The 13,618-nt window shown below is 47.0% G+C and overlaps 1 protein-coding gene across 1 annotated transcript; it reads right to left on the bottom strand.

Moving 5' to 3' along the window:
• Positions 1-384: 384 nt before the first annotated feature.
• Positions 385-4,148, bottom strand: LOC135388861 (zinc finger protein ZFP2-like). Its single transcript, XM_064618711.1, has 4 exons — positions 4,087-4,148; positions 3,816-3,997; positions 3,595-3,768; positions 385-1,859 (listed from the first exon to the last, which is right to left on the bottom strand). The coding sequence occupies exons 1-4, from the start codon at positions 4,146-4,148 to the stop codon at positions 385-387; spliced, it is 1,893 nt and encodes a 630-aa protein (XP_064474781.1).
• Positions 4,149-13,618: the final 9,470 nt, after the last annotated feature.

Here is a 13,618-nt window from a genome sequence, read left to right as displayed (position 1 = left end):
GAAATAAATTTTTAGAAAATATGCGTCAACAACAGTCGAATGCAGAGATAACAGAAAAGTGCTGAGAACCGTACAGATTTCGTTTCATTTATTATACGTTAAAGTGACCATAAATTGATACGTAGTATACGTAAATTACACTATGTAATCTATGTAATATATGTGTAACGTGTTTGACGTCAAATGATAACATGTACGTTTGACATCAGTCGGTCCAGTGTTTACCCCTTTGTCTCCTGCCGGTAGTAATAGATGCGTGCATAGGAACAGTACGTAGCTCTTTTCCTTTTTTTTGAAAAGGAACATACAAACACAAGGTATGCAAATGGCAGCTGGCCATATAACACAAGTAGGGTTCTTGGTGTTCAGGTTAAACCCAATTTTTCACGATGGTTCCCCCCTAACAAGTTTTTGAGAATTCGGGTAAAACCCGATATCTACCCGAAATCCTCGTGGCCCTTCAATTTGTCGCTCTGCAGGACAGAGATTGCACTTGTATGGCTTCTCACCCGTGTGTGTTTGCTTGTGATACCGCAGAGAACTTCTATCACAGAACGCTGCAGGGCAGAGATCGCACCTGTATGGCTTCTCGCCTGTGTGTGTTCGCCTATGACGTGACAGGGTTGTGCCAAGGCTGAACTCTGCAGGACAGAGATTGCACTTGTAGGGCTTATCGCCTGTGTGTGTTCGCTTGTGATGAGAGAGGTTCATGCTCCTGCTGAACTCTGCAGGACAGAGATCGCACCTGTATGGCTTCTCGCCCGTGTGTGTTCGCTTATGACGTGACAGGTGTGCGCCATGTGTGAACTCTGCAGGACAGACACTGCACTTATAGGGCTTCTCACCTGTATGTGTTCGCTTGTGATTCCGCAGCGTTATGCTCTCATTGAACTCTGCAGGACAGAGGTCACACTTGTATGGCTTCTCGCCCGTGTGCGTTCGCTTATGACGTGACAGGTTCGAGCCATGTCTGAACTCCGCCGGACAGAGATTGCACTTGTATGGCTTCTTGCCTGTGTGCTTTTGCTTGTGGCGCAACAGGCTTGAGGTTTGGCTGAACTGTGCAGGACAGAGATTGCACTTATGGGGCCTCTCGCCTGTATGTTTTAGCTTGTGATATGACAGGCTCGTCTTATGCCTGAACTGTGCCGGACAGATATCGCACTTGTGTGGCTTCTCGCCAGTGTGTATCCGCTTGTGACCCTGTAGGTGCCCGCTCTGCCTGAACTCCGCAGGGCAGACATCACACTTGTAGGGCTTCTCGCCTGTGTGTCCCCGCTTGTGGCACGACAGGTTTGCGCTTGAGCTGAATTCTGCAGTAGAGAGATCACACTTGTAGGGCTTCTTGTCCATATGTGTGTGCTTGTGACGCCGCAGGCACATACTGTGGCTGGACCGTGCTGGACAGAGATTGTGCTTGTACGCGCTCAATGTGCATGCAAGTGCACATACCTTGGACTTGCGCGACCCTTCTCCCCTGTGATGTTCTGCATGCACCCGCAGATTTGATGCATGACGGAATGTCGCAGAACATGTGTCGCAGGTAAATGTCTTCGTTCTATGAGTTTTCTGATGAGCTTCCAAATGGCCAGTATCAACACATGTAGCCAAACAAAAGTTGCACTTATAGGGCCTGTCTTTCTCTCGTTTGCTTGCCTCTCGAGTCTCGCTCTGGTCTGAGGGTCGCTCAGTGGGTCCATTGTCGGTAGTGATCGGTGCAGGGGTTTCGAATCGTGTTTCAACTGTGGTTGTGCTGATCTCGAACTGCGCATTTGAAGAAGTGCATCCCGAAGATGCTTCATCACAAGCGTCACTGGGCTCATCCTTAATACGAAGCCCACCACTGCTTACTTTTGTTCCTGAAATTGCAGAAATCAGACATTGAGACCATAGACAGTTTGGTAGTCGACTAATAACGTAAGCAGAACATTTCTCACCAAACTAAGGCACAATACCGCACAAAAATGAAATTCGTTAAGGCGGAGGTTCACCGAACCATTATCGAACTTCGTGGTTCGAAAAAGGTTCGACATCCTTAAGTTTGCACTCCTCTGGCGCTATCAGCGACCCCTCTTGCCTGCACTCTCCTCGGCAGCCTTAAAGAAAGATCTCTTCTGTTCCTCTCGTTCGCATGCTCTTGCAGAAGAATTACAAACCACTTTGTGGATTCTGCCTTTTGCCCTGCTTTTGTATGGAGATGTGTTTTGTTCGTCTGCCTTTTCTTTCTCCGTGTTGTCTGTTCACCAACTGTGTCAGCTTCGAAAAACAGGGTGTATGACTCGTTTATTTTCTATACGACCCGCCCAACTTTCTATATTTCGTGGTCTCACTTGTTTTTAATGTGCTAGCACTAGGAGTGTCAAAATGGAAAAAGCTGTATGTATGTATGCGTGTGTGTGAGATGGTGAAGCCTCACTGAGGCAGAGGGTAAATGTAAATGGGGGTAAATGATTTGAAATCGGGGTAGTCGAATGCAATTAACAGTAAGGTGTAAGGATAACTGAATGTTGTCAGAAGTATGTAATTAAAGGCAAGGAAAGCAAAGTTGAGTTTAAAGGCAATGAATGTAATATATATGTCATTAATATAAATATGAAATAAAATTAAAGATTATCGAAGGTAATTCGATGTGATTAAAGGTAATGAACATCAACTAAAGAGGAATTGGGAGCAATTAATAATGCAAGTAAACATAATTAAAGGGAACTAAATTAAATTCAAGGTTACCTCACATATCCTGCAGTTACTGTCCGTAATTAAAGGGTACTTGCAAGTAATTAAGTCTAATTAAGGGTTAATTAAATAAACTTGCATATAGTAATCGAGAGTATCGAACCAGAAGTCAGGTATAGACTGGGGGGCGGACAACCAGAAGTCAAGCATAGACGGGAAATGAACAACCGGAAGTGGGCAACCAGTAAATGTGTACCTTGCCACACGCAATGGACGAGCGTTGATTACGTCAGAGCAAGTGAACATTTTCTGTTGTTTGGTGACAGTTTTCTCTTCAACAAGGCTCCTCTCAAATAGCATCGATCAGCACGTGTCCTGACAGGGGCGGATTTAAGGGTCCGTCATGGGGGGGGGGGGCGGTCTTAAGGAAATCTCGTGCTTTGCGGCGCAGCACCATCCAGGAGAAGAAGTTTTTACATAGGGAACACAGCCGTATGGGGGCACAGCCTCTGCAGTACTGACATGCTGTGCAGGGAGGCCCTCTTCCAGTGAATGCATCATATTCCAGTAAGTCCAATATGAAAGTCCAATAGAGATCCCAATGGACGTCCATATGGCATGAAAAGGAGTTTCATATAGACGCGTTTTGGACTTGTACTGAACCTATACTGAAATAATACTGAAATTCGCACAACGGTCGAACGTCCACAACATATGCAGGGGGACGTCCCAGAGACATTCCTCGGATCATTTTGTGTTATCTGGGGACCAACGTTGGTCCAAGGTGCAGTGGCCGAAGTCGCCTGCCGACCAAAAACCGACCACTGGCCGATGGTTGATAGCTCAAGGGTTCTTTTCCTTTCCTTTCCTGGGGAAACTTCCTTTCCCCAGTGAAAACAGCACATCACAGAAAAAGCGTGCCTTGTTTCTTGGTTCTTCCTTCGCAGTTCACATGCCGCTTACACATGCTTGAGCCGTGCTGTTGTACACCACTTGTCATGTGTGGGGGAGCAGCATATGTCGCTGCACCGATCATCGCATCGATCATTTTGTTCCGATCGCAGCCCCTGTCGTGCATTCCGCCATCATCGGTGGCTGGTACGTTGATAAAGGTGAAATGTTTCATTGTGGCATGTTCTCGCCAGTGTGTATCCGCTTGTGACCCTGTAGGTGCCCTCTCTGCCTGAACTCCGCAGGGCAGACATCACACTTGTAGGGCTTCTCGCCTGTGTGTCCCCGCTTGTGGCACGACAGGTTTGCGCTTGAGCTGAATTCTGCAGTAGAGAGATCACACTTGTAGGGCTTCTTGTCCATATGTGTGTGCCTGTGATGCCGCAGGCACATACTGTGGCTGGACCGTGCTGGACAGAGATTGTGCTTGTACGCGCTCAATGTGCATGCAAGTGCACATACCTTGGACTTGCGCGACCCTTCTCCCCTGTGATGTTCTGCATGCACCCGCAGATTTGATGCATGACGGAATGCGTGTAAAATATGAACACTCTCCGCCATTGCTAACACCCCATCTGTAATCACGCGCCCTGGTTCAGCCTATTTTTCGGGAAAACCCGCCGGCTGTCCCCCTCCCAGGCACGCGTCCTAAATATGAAAATACCTTGGAAAGAAAGGAACAATCAGACGTACTCCTAGCAATGTGTCCAAGTTTAACGTACGCAGTGGGGTCGGCTTCTAATTCAACTACGCGGGCGATTTCGAAAATTCAATGAAAATTTCTTGCACTATATCAGTCGTAACGCAATCCACTTGCCGCCATACTGAGATTAGCAGAGAAGTCATTAAAACGCTCTTTTCTTTACAGAAAAGAGCTGAACAGGCCAGTAACATGCACCACAAGAACTGATTCATCGCCAAAGCTTACACCCCCCTGTCTACACTGCCTCACGTGTGCATTGGAATGATAGCAATCTGTCCGACCCATCAACACACGCATTAAACATGAACAGAATGCACTCACCGCAATAGAGTCATAATTACCGCGGAAATTGAATGTACAGCACGCCGCTAGAAATAATCGAACGGTTGACGGGAAACACTGCACCTGGCCCGACCGCCTCTTCCTGCCCCAATTCTCCGGAGCAACAGGCGATAACTGGTTTCCGCGGCAAAGGGAGTGGGCGCTCACCCCCACTGACAAGCAAATCACTTCCGTTCCCCTGGTGACGGGGAAGCTGCGAGCGCCGCCACACGCGAGAGATGGCGATCCGATAACCGCGCGTCGTCTGCTAGCTCCAAATGCGTAGACGTGGCAGCGCTTTCCTAGGAATGCCGAGAGGAATGGAAATTCGGCGCTAGCAGACGATGCCTGGTTATCGGATCGCCATCTCTCCCGTGTGGTGCCGCTCGCAGCCCCGCCGCCGCCAGGGGAACGCGATGACGCGAGGGCAGTACAGTAATTACGAACACCGTGCGCTATTAGCGATATCATATTTTCACAGTTCCAATCACGTCACCGCATGGTCGGGCTAAGCCTAAACGACGAAATCTCGCCGAAGTCCCCTCGTCAAAACACGTACGCGAAAAACCTGGGCTACCCTCGATATCTTTTTGGCACAGTGCCAATCACTTCAGCGCGTGGTCGGGCTAAGCCTAACCGACAAAATTTTCCACCAGCCGCCCTAACCCCCCCCCCAAACACGCAGTAAACACGATAAGCCTGCAATTTTTTTTCTCACACTTCCAATCACTTCAGCGCGTGGTCGGGCTAAGCCTAAATGACAAAATTTCGCCGCAGCCCCGCCGTCCAAACACGCAGTAAACACGAAAAGCCTGCGCTCTCCGCGATATCTTTTCATTTCACAGTTCCAACCACTTCTCGCGTGGCCCCTTCCCACCTTGGCATGCATGGAAAATATAAACACTGTGCTTTCCGCCATTGCTAACACCACATCTCTAATCACGCGCCCAGGCACTCGAGCTAAGCCCCTTTTTTTTTATCGGGAAAACCCGCCGCCTGCTCCCCTCTCAGACACCCGTCGTCAATATGAACACTCCGGGCTTGGAGCCATTCCTAACACCATTCTCTAATCACGCGCCCTGGTTCAGCCTATTTTTTTTCGGGAAAACCCGCCGCCTGCCCCCCTCCCAGACACGCGTCGTAAATATGAACACTCTCCGCCATTGCTAACACCATATCTCTAATCACGAATACGTTCTAACGAAGGATCTCTAACGACGCCCGCCATAAATATGAACACGAGACACTTACCGAGCCAACACGCCACACGTAGTCGGTCATCCTCCCTTTGAACACTCCTCCAGGCATCAGTCCACGTCTGTGAACTAGTGTTCCGTCTCTCGTCAAAAGATGCCTGGGAAAGAAAGGAACAATCAGACGTATTCCTAGCTGTGTGTCCAAGGCTAACGTACGCAGTGGGGTCGGCTTCTAATTCTAAACGACGAAATCTGGCCGAACTCCCCTCGTCAAAACACGTAGACGAAAAACGTGGGCTACCCTCGATATCTTTTCGGCACAGTTCCAATCACTCCAGCGCGTGGTCGGGCTAAGCCTAACCGACGAAATTTTGCAACAGCCGCTCTACCCCCCCCCCCCCCCAAACACGCAATAAACACGAAAAGTCTGCGCTATCCGCGATATCTTTTCTTTTCACAGTTCCAATCGCTTCTCCCTGGCATGCGTGTAAAATATGAACACTCTCCGCCATTGCTAACACCCCATCTGTAATCACGCGCCCTGGTTCAGCCTATTTTTCGGGAAAACCCGCCGGCTGTCCCCCTCCCAGGCACGCGTCCTAAATATGAAAATACCTTGGAAAGAAAGGAACAATCAGACGTACTCCTAGCAATGTGTCCAAGTTTAACGTACGCAGTGGGGTCGGCTTCTAATTCAACTACGCGGGCGATTTCGAAAATTCAATGAAAATTTCTTGCACTATATCAGTCGTAACGCAATCCACTTGCCGCCATACTGAGATTAGCAGAGAAGTCATTAAAACGGTTTTCACGGTTTTGGTGAATGCTTGTAATAGTAGTTTGCAATCGCTCGCTATTTACATTATGCCGGTGTACAAGCCTGTTCGCCTCTGTTTTTCTTTATGTCCTTTTTTATCTCTCTCTCTCCCTCTGGTGTTTTGACTTCTGGGAGATGAGTGTTGTCGCAAAGGCAAGTAATATCGTGTGCCGGTTGGACTCATAGCTGTAACTGGCGTACATGTCCTTTGTGTGCTCGCGTGGCATAGTCAGTGATGTGATTGGCCTAAGCCATTTTGGGGTACCTTCTGGAGCAGAAAAAAAAAAGTTTTGGAGCAGCGAAATGGTGCTTTGGAGCAGATATGCGACTTCATCATACGCAGTCATATACACTTTATTTTTAATATATACGAATTCAGGGTAGAGATTCTTCATACAAAGTGGGGTTATCTCAGTATCTGTTGCATCAAATGCAAACATAAATCACATCGTAGCTAATGTTTCTTTTGCTAATTAGGGTGGTCATAATGTGGGAACATGGCGTAGCGCTCAGAAGTTGCTGACACGGCGCCCATGCCTGGTTGTGTGGTAGCCGTCGCTCAAACACGAGTCGTCAGAAGGGAGCAGTTTTAGTTTCTTAGATTACACTACAGCTAACTCCTCCTAAGAGGAACTCGAGGGTACCTGGCAAGTCTTGTTCGGCTTATCAGAAGTTCGGCTCAACAGAAGTGTTCAAAATAACATGCATCCAACGTTTAAGTTGCTAATAACTAACATCAAGAGACTTCCATTAGCAGACATGAGAAATCCTCTGACTTATTTGAATGGCACAACATCAAAAACAATGAAACCACTGAAACATGCTTTGCTGCCCACTTGTTAGCTAACTGAACCATTCTGTAGTGTAGGTTTCAGCTGCCTCTGTTGGGCAAAGGTGTTGTTCAGCAACAAAAAAACTGCATCTGTCCAATATTCCTCGCGGTCCTCAATAAATGGAGCGGCACATTCAGAGCACAATCGGCTGCATTGCAAGTCACAAGTGCAACTTCGACATTGCAATCCTCATGGCTGTAATTGTCATCAATGATTCAGAGTGCCATGGTGAGACCAAACTTTTTTGCAATCTCTGTCTTCAAGAGCTTGCCAGAATTAACCTCCAGGAGTATTGCCACTTTCTTTTCAAGATGAATCGATTAACGCGTCCGTTTCGACATCGCTGCAGCAGCGTGTAGCACTTGGAAGAAAATGTCGGCACTCCAGCACAGAGAAACGCATGTGGTCCAGCTCGGCTAGTCAACATGGATGGTTCCTCCTCACCCACAGCGAGTCCAATCAAAACAGAGCAGCACGATTCATCTGTAATGATTTTTCTCCTAATACATCAGTCACTGCTTTGAGACGCGAACTTAACCTGTCGTCTTTTATTCGCGTCGAACGTGGACAAATTTTAACAATGTACGTATTATTAATGTTTGTAGTTAACTGACCATTGGTTTGGAGAAAGAACAGTTTTAGTTTATGTGCTACATCACCATTACTTATTTGTTGTGGTTTAGTTTATTTATTTTCCGCCTATGTGCAAGTTGAATCTAAATTTGTTTCTTCCCACATACATGTAACCGAAGAAGTCCTTTGAAACCTAGCCAATATAAGCCGGAGAGCAGATCTTTGTACTCTGTCTTTTTTTCTTTCTTTTTTTCATGGCGTGGACGTGTAGGTAACTCAGACTACATATGCATACTCTAATCAAGGTTGAACTGAGGTCTTATATGACTGCTAATATAATATATTTATTTTATACTATGGCGAAATTTCATCCTTAGCATTCACAGACTTCGGACCATTCATTCAGACAATTTCGGATCGTTCCTTTAAATTTGTCGGCAGCAATGAAAAGGGTGCCCAGAAGAAGCACAGACTATTGGCTGCTCCCAACTTGAGGCTTTTTTCTTCAATATGTGTCCTACTTGTTCGCGGGATACTTTCGGATTGTTCTATTCAATTTAATTCAATTTTATTTTGCTTTCGGATCGGAGAGTGTAAAAAGCCAGAAGGTGCTGTTCGTGGATGACAAAGGTCTGCAAATAACTAGTGGTCTACCCTTTTTAGCTGAAAAAAAAAGGCAAGAAACACAAAAAAAAACAGAGGACACTGATTGCCTGCTCCGTATGCTCGAGTCAAAAGTTACCGAAAAAGAGGTGCTAAGGACACGCTGCGAGCTTTGAACTCCCTTCGAACAAACGTCTTTCGAACAAACGGCGTCGGTCAACCGGCTTTCGATCAAACGGCTTTCGACCAAGCGGCGTTTGATCAAACGCCTTTGATCAAACGGCATTCGAACAAACGTCTTTCGAACAAACGGCGTCGATCAAACGCCTTTGATCAAACGGCATTCGACCAAATGGGCGGACACCCTTTATTTTGTGCCCTCCCTATGCCAGTCTAACGTGTGCAGCTTCGCGATTATTGAAATGTGTTCGGTTTGCAAGAAGCATCTATTCGATTAGGAATTCGAACGTTGAATTGCATGTTTGATTCGGAATTCGAACAACAACAACAACTTTATTTTCGGTATTGGAGAGTGGGGAGTTTCATCGCAACAGGCGATACTCTACCCCAGTGCTTGGTGGAATGGGGGGAATAAAATAACGAGCCCCTTTACAATAACGATCGAAGTCCGAATTCGAATAGAATATACAACTACTCGCTTCGGTTGACCTTTCCTTTTTCCTTTAAATCATCTTCATATCCCCCCCCCCCGCGTTTATTCACACTGTAGTAAAAAGTCGACGTCCAAAGTGAACAAGCCCACGCGTATCAAAAGTGGATGTCCCTCAGGGGACATTTTTTTCTGTGGACATTTTTTCCAATTGATAATTTTTCCCGTGGCATTGTTTTTTTGGGAACATTTTTTCCTAGACTCCTTACCGGACCATCTAATAACAAAAGCAGTGCCGATTTTCATATTCAGTGCAGTTAAAAACTTGTATGCTTACAAAGACAGCGCCATATAAAGTAGGATCCATGGTCCCTTCACCGAAAAATTAGCGGCCACTGTGCACAGAAAACAAACAAGGATGATACGACATACCTGCAGGCCTGCCTGCCGGAAAACGTGCATTGCCATAGCGATCCGGTCGGAAAAACCCAAGGCAGGGAACAGACTGGGAGATTGCGACACACCCACTATCTGCAATTATCCCAAACAGCAGACGCTTTTGTCGTTCCCTTACCTAATCTCCCAAAAGAAGAGCTGTTTCAAGGACTTCAACAGTGGGAAAGGAACCTGTCAGGAAAGGGAATCTAGGATAGGGTGTTGGATTTACGATGCTGTGTGGCGGAGGGATTCTTTTTACCCGTTTAGACCGCGATGTGGCGCACGCAGGGACGCGGCGTCGTGAGCGCGCGGCGGAGGTAGAGGCACATTTCCGCCGCCCGTTCAGCGCGCACGATTTTCCTCATGATTTTCCTGCTCCCACCACAGTGGCATAGTGATGGGCAATCCAGTTCACTTTGGTGAACTCGTTCGTACAGTTCAGTTTGGTTCACTGAACCGTTCAAAAAAATCGTTCTTTCGTTCATCTTTCCGTGACGTCATAACATCATGTGACCGATCTCAACGGCGAACCGGCATCTACTTATGTGCAGGGTTGTAGGTTGTAGACAGAAGAGTTCTGTTTTGTGAGCGAGTGTGTTCCATGATGTTCCATGACATTACCGCGTTAAATCTCACCTGCCGGCCATATTGGTCATATGTTGCGATAAGCGAATGCATGTTTATTGGACCGTCTTTCGCTGTCATGAAGAAGATAAACAATTCATTCTGCCGCACTGTAATTCTCTCGTAGTTTACATTTTCTTCAGTCCACTTTCCGCTTGCTTCCGCCTCTCGGCAGGGCTTTCTTTGGTCACACAAATTCACTTTCATAGTTACTTTTTGGTCCCCTTCATATTAGGTCCATTCTTTTCGCCTGCACCCCGGCCCTGAACTAGTTCAAGCAGTGCAACCCTCTCACATTCTTTTCGCCATGGACCTCTCATGTATTTAAGAACTGGTGATGGACCTTCTTTCGAAAAGAATGAACTTATTCTACGGGAAACAGCGAGACTCACTGCGACCTGTTACAAAGAATCGAAAGCCACCCACGATCGAGCTTACTTCCCGCTCGAGGTAGTGTTTCCGCCGTTCCCGGCGGTCGAATGAATCAACACTCAACTATTCCGGTGCGGGCGCCATCTGTCGGCATTGCTCTGAAGCTTGAATATGACAGGCCACGAGCTCGATTGGCCACACTGAGAGCTTACCGGTTTGTGATTGGCCAAGCCCCACGATCTGGGATGAATCGGAGAGCACTGAAGGCGAGTCGCAAAGCCGGGGATCGAAGAACGATAGAGAACGCAACCGAATCGAAGGAATAGGAGAACGAGGAGAGAACGGTTCACTCGCGAGCTGAATCGAAGAGCAATGGAATAGTTTGCTCTCAAACGACGCACTGGTTCTTCGGTTCTCCGCGACTCGCTGCGTTGTGGCGTTGTTCTTGCCGGTCTCCTTTGGAATCTTAGCGTTTGTTCACTACGGCGCGTCGATATCGAGCTTTCTGGCGAACGTCGTATGGGTGGAAGTATTCAGAATCAAAAATGTGTTTTCTGATTTTTTGTTAATGATCGGCTCGCTATACGTATAGCTGGTGGTGATCTGCACTCGATAAATCCAAGTTATTTGTCAGGTATACCGGAAAAGGGCCTTTCTGGCTAGTATGTGAGATGGCGGACATGTTTTTCATGTACGTATTTAGTAATGATCAGTACTTAGAAATCTTAAACCAGTCCCGTGGTGCCTGCCTACTTCGAATTTGGCGCCTCAGTGGCTACGGTAGAGGCTCCGCATAAAAAAACTAGTAATGATAAGGGTCACATGACCCACTGGCGTTAATGACTCGCGAACGAATCTTTCGAACGAGTCCTCAATGTTCACTGATTTGAACGAACACATCAGATATTCGGGCCACGCGCGCTGAGCTTCGCCTGGCTAACTACTGCGCATGCGTTCAACACTGCTTTACAGCGGCGAACATAGATGGCGACACGCGTACCATCGACTGGAGGAGAGTGGAGAAACGAGAAACTGTGAAGCGAACGCAGGCGGAACCTGACAAAACGGGGACGTCTAAGTGAACTGGTGAACGAGTACGATCGACAATAGTGAATGAGTTCATTCAGTTTGTGCCCGGGATTCGTTCATTCCGAACTGTTCATTCGCGAACGACACATCACTACAGTGGCATTCCGTCGTCCCAAGCCATGGAGGAAGGAAAGCTAAGGAGGGAGCGCAGCGTGCTTTTCTCGCCTTTCTCGCCGACTAAGGGTGTGGCAGAAGTGACGTCAGAGGTTATCACGTGACTCGGACGGCCAGCCAATGTAAATTTCCGGGTCTTTAGTGCCGCCATTTGTTGTGGGCAAGCAAATTGCTATCACGAGGGAAAAACAAGACGGACGTAGAAGTTGCTCAAAAGTAGATTACTTACCCGAGCATACCGCAATGCAACATTGTGGACAGTCTTTGAAGAAGACTGTGATTAAACACGGATTTCATCTTCCTCAGTTCGTGTGACGTAAGTGAACAACACGATTTTGCGCCAAATACTGTTTAATGCGATGAAAGATGTCAATAAAATAAAGTAGCCTGCTCAAGTCGTGGTCATGTAAATATATACATACGAGTACACAGAGAAATATAAGAACGTATATTTGAAATGTAAGATATAGGGTGTGTGCTGAAAAGGTCAGTCATATTTTTGTGCAAGACGTGATACCTCCTTGACGCGTACCTCTGATACGCACAGGCTTAAAGAATGTTTGCTAGAGGAACCTACGAAAAATTTGTGGTTACCTAGCACTCTGTAACAAAATAAATATGACCACAAGCTTTCGCCTCCATCCATGGGTATTGCGCATAGGAAAAACATGAAGTTTGCGTGGTCGTATTTCTTTTGTTGCGCAGTGGCTGGTAACCACGATTTTTTCGTACGTTTCTCTGGCATAAATTATTCAGTGTGTGGCAGCAGAAGTCTGTCTGTCAAGTAGGTATAGCGTCACGCGCGAAAATGTGACTGATCTTTTATAGCACACACCCTGTACATAGGTATCCGGGCGCTGAACGTACCATGGTTAGAGAAGGGAAGCGAGAAATCTGGCACAGCTGGCAGGGCGCCGCTTTCGGTACGGTTAGCTGCACAGCCTGCACTCACACTACTGAACGTATCTACTGTCCCTTAAACTGTGTTAACTTTGTGTACATTTGCCGGACCCTCTGTACGTGCATGTTTTGGGACACTTCTTTGCCAGCATGGTGCAGCCTTATTTTGATATATCTATGTGCTACTGATTTGGTAAGGTGGACAAGGTGGTTATCAAGAGGTGAACTTTCAAACATGTGGTCGTGGACAGATGGAAAGAGGTCCTGGTCGTGCAGGTCATGAACAACCTCTGCAATTAGTACCTGAGAAAGGTTTGGCGTGGATAATTTGTTTTGAGAGATGGCGTGACGGACAACTTTCTCACACTTTCTTGCAATCTTGACTACTCCGTCTGAAGGAAATAACAGTCCTCCTCTGCTCTTGCGATGAATTAAGGAGTATGTTGATGAATCGCTTGCATCTATAGTTAGAACGTCTGAGCATGCGCTACACATCAAGGACCTCTGCAACTGGCGCACAACGAAACCCGCAATGTAGGTGATTGCCCTTCCAGCAATGTCTGTTATTCGTCCTGGGTCCAGGCAATAATCATGGTCAGTTGTGTCGTCAATGTTTGATTCCTCAGAAGATGTCAGGAGCTGTCTGCGCGGAGTTGTCGAATTGATGACTTGTTCGGGAGATGGTACACTTGCGCTACTGACACTCAAAATGGATACTGACTCTAGTGGCAAACAGTTCCCCGTGGTGACCTGCTGTATCTCGTTCTGGACGATCAAACGTTTAAAAGCAGAGCTGAACTG

This window comes from Ornithodoros turicata, chromosome 1 (assembly GCF_037126465.1).
Source record: "Ornithodoros turicata isolate Travis chromosome 1, ASM3712646v1, whole genome shotgun sequence".
Lineage (NCBI taxonomy): Eukaryota > Metazoa > Arthropoda > Arachnida > Ixodida > Argasidae > Ornithodoros > Ornithodoros turicata.
Note: the sequence above shows the minus strand (reverse complement) of the source record. Positions and strands in the feature narration are given on the sequence as shown.